Source organism: Triticum aestivum, chromosome 3A (genome assembly GCF_018294505.1).
Source record: "Triticum aestivum cultivar Chinese Spring chromosome 3A, IWGSC CS RefSeq v2.1, whole genome shotgun sequence".
Taxonomy (NCBI): Eukaryota; Viridiplantae; Streptophyta; class Magnoliopsida; order Poales; family Poaceae; genus Triticum; species Triticum aestivum.
In genome coordinates, this window is record NC_057800.1 from 67,726,572 (window position 1) to 67,728,375 (window position 1,804).

General features: G+C 48.4%; 1 protein-coding gene across 1 annotated transcript; it reads right to left on the reverse strand.

Annotated features, from left to right (window-relative positions):
* Positions 1–491: 491 nt before the first annotated feature.
* On the reverse strand, positions 492–1,340 carry LOC123057955 (uncharacterized). The gene has a single exon (XM_044480815.1). It carries the CDS (start codon positions 1,192–1,194, stop codon positions 721–723), a length of 474 nt encoding a protein of 157 aa, XP_044336750.1. The 5' UTR covers positions 1,195–1,340; the 3' UTR covers positions 492–720.
* Positions 1,341–1,804: the final 464 nt, after the last annotated feature.

A 1,804-nucleotide genomic window follows, 5' to 3' on the forward strand; every position in this document is an offset into this window, starting at 1 on the left:
GCAACTCTTCTATAAAACCTTCAATCAAACACTGAGAAAATGGCCAAAGCAGCTGGGAGTCACACAGAATGCATCTCAGTTTATTTGAGAATTGTTCTTCTGCACATCTGGTTAAGTAGTCTTGCATTCCAACTGTTGTTCATTGCCATCTTTCCTTGCCACTAGCAGTGCAGCATAGTGTAAACAGATAAACTGTATTGTGAGTGGTTTCCTACTTTCATGACGTGCTGAAGTTCTTTTTTTTTGAACTGGCCAGCAATTGTTGGTTTTTCATTGACTTAACAGGAAGAGAGCTACAAAATTGTTTGATCAAGCGATCGGTGGGTGATGAAGAGAAAAGCTAAAAAGAACTAGTGGAGTATCATGTTGATATCTCACGGTACATGCATCTTCGAGATGCAGAGGCCGAAGGTCATCATCCTTTTCAAAAAAATAAAATAAAAAATCTCATCGTACATGTCCATGATGCCACCTTCCTTTACTCAATTGTCTCAAAAAAAAAACCTTCCTTTACTCAAGAACTGCACTATCTATTCTGAACAACAGGGGGAAACGCTGCATACTCCGAAGTTGTACAACAACAGTGGATTGCCATTTATTCATCAATATACTAGGAGTAGTATGTATACAGAGCGCCAAACTCCCAAAAGCACACACAAGTACTACAAAACTAGTAGTACATCACAGCACAACGGGCGGCCAAGATTGATCGATCAGAATTCAGAAGCGACGCGCCAGCCTCCAGAACCACGCCACAATCCCATTCTCATTGTCCTCGTCGTCTGAATCCGAGTCGCTGTCGGTGTCCGAGTCCTCGCCGGGCCGCTCCTGTTCCGGCCCGTGCTCCTCCCCCTCGCTCTTCAACGCTGGATGGCCCTGGCCGCCGAAGGAGGGCGACTCGTCGGAGACCGCCACGTCGTCTCCGCCGCCGCACCGGATGATCTGGGGGCGCTGGCGGGCCGGGTGAACCACCATCTCCTCCTCCTCTGTTATCATGGAGTGGACTTTGGTCGGGTTGGCCGCCTCGGCAGCCGCCAACTGCTTGGCCAGAAGCGGCTCGGCGGTGGCCAGGAGGTCAACGGCTTCGGGTACCACCTGCGTCGGAAGCTCGACGGGGAGGCGCGCCGGGACAGAGCCGACGAGGAGGCAGCAGACGAGCACGAAGAGGGCAGCGGCGGCGCCGGTGCGCGCCATGGGTGTTGCTCGTGGTGGCGCGTGGTCAGTGTGGTGATGGAATGGAAGCGTGGAAGAGGGAATAAGCTGGGCTGGGAGCTATGCAGAAGAGTGAAGACCAGTTGGAATTTTCGATGTATTTAGAGTTGGGGATTATGAAAGGTCGTTTGATTAGTCGCTAAGGAAACGCTCCCTTGTCGCCTTCATGTTACGAGAGGGAGACGACTTTGAGCGAGAGCGACATTGTTTAGCTTGCTACAGGTTTTATGGTGTCGCTGGTATTCTTTGCGAGGCACATAGTATGGTATGAGTCTATGAGATATCTAGATATTTTATGGAACAGAGTGACGAACTCGCAAAGGGGAGCAAACGCGCAGGTCAGCGCTCTTGCGACGGGTTCTTCCGTTCTTGGTCTGACCCAAAATGTTCGCGGACATTCAAGAATCTATGAATTTTAGATTTTTATTGTGAATTCGCAAACTATTCGCGGATGTAGAAAATGTTGGCGATTTCTAGAAGATCTTCGCGACTTTGAGAAATGTTCTCAATCCAAAATATGTTCGTGCATTCAAAAATATTTGCAATTTCAGAAAAAAATGATTGAATGTTGGAAAATTTGTTCATGATTTCG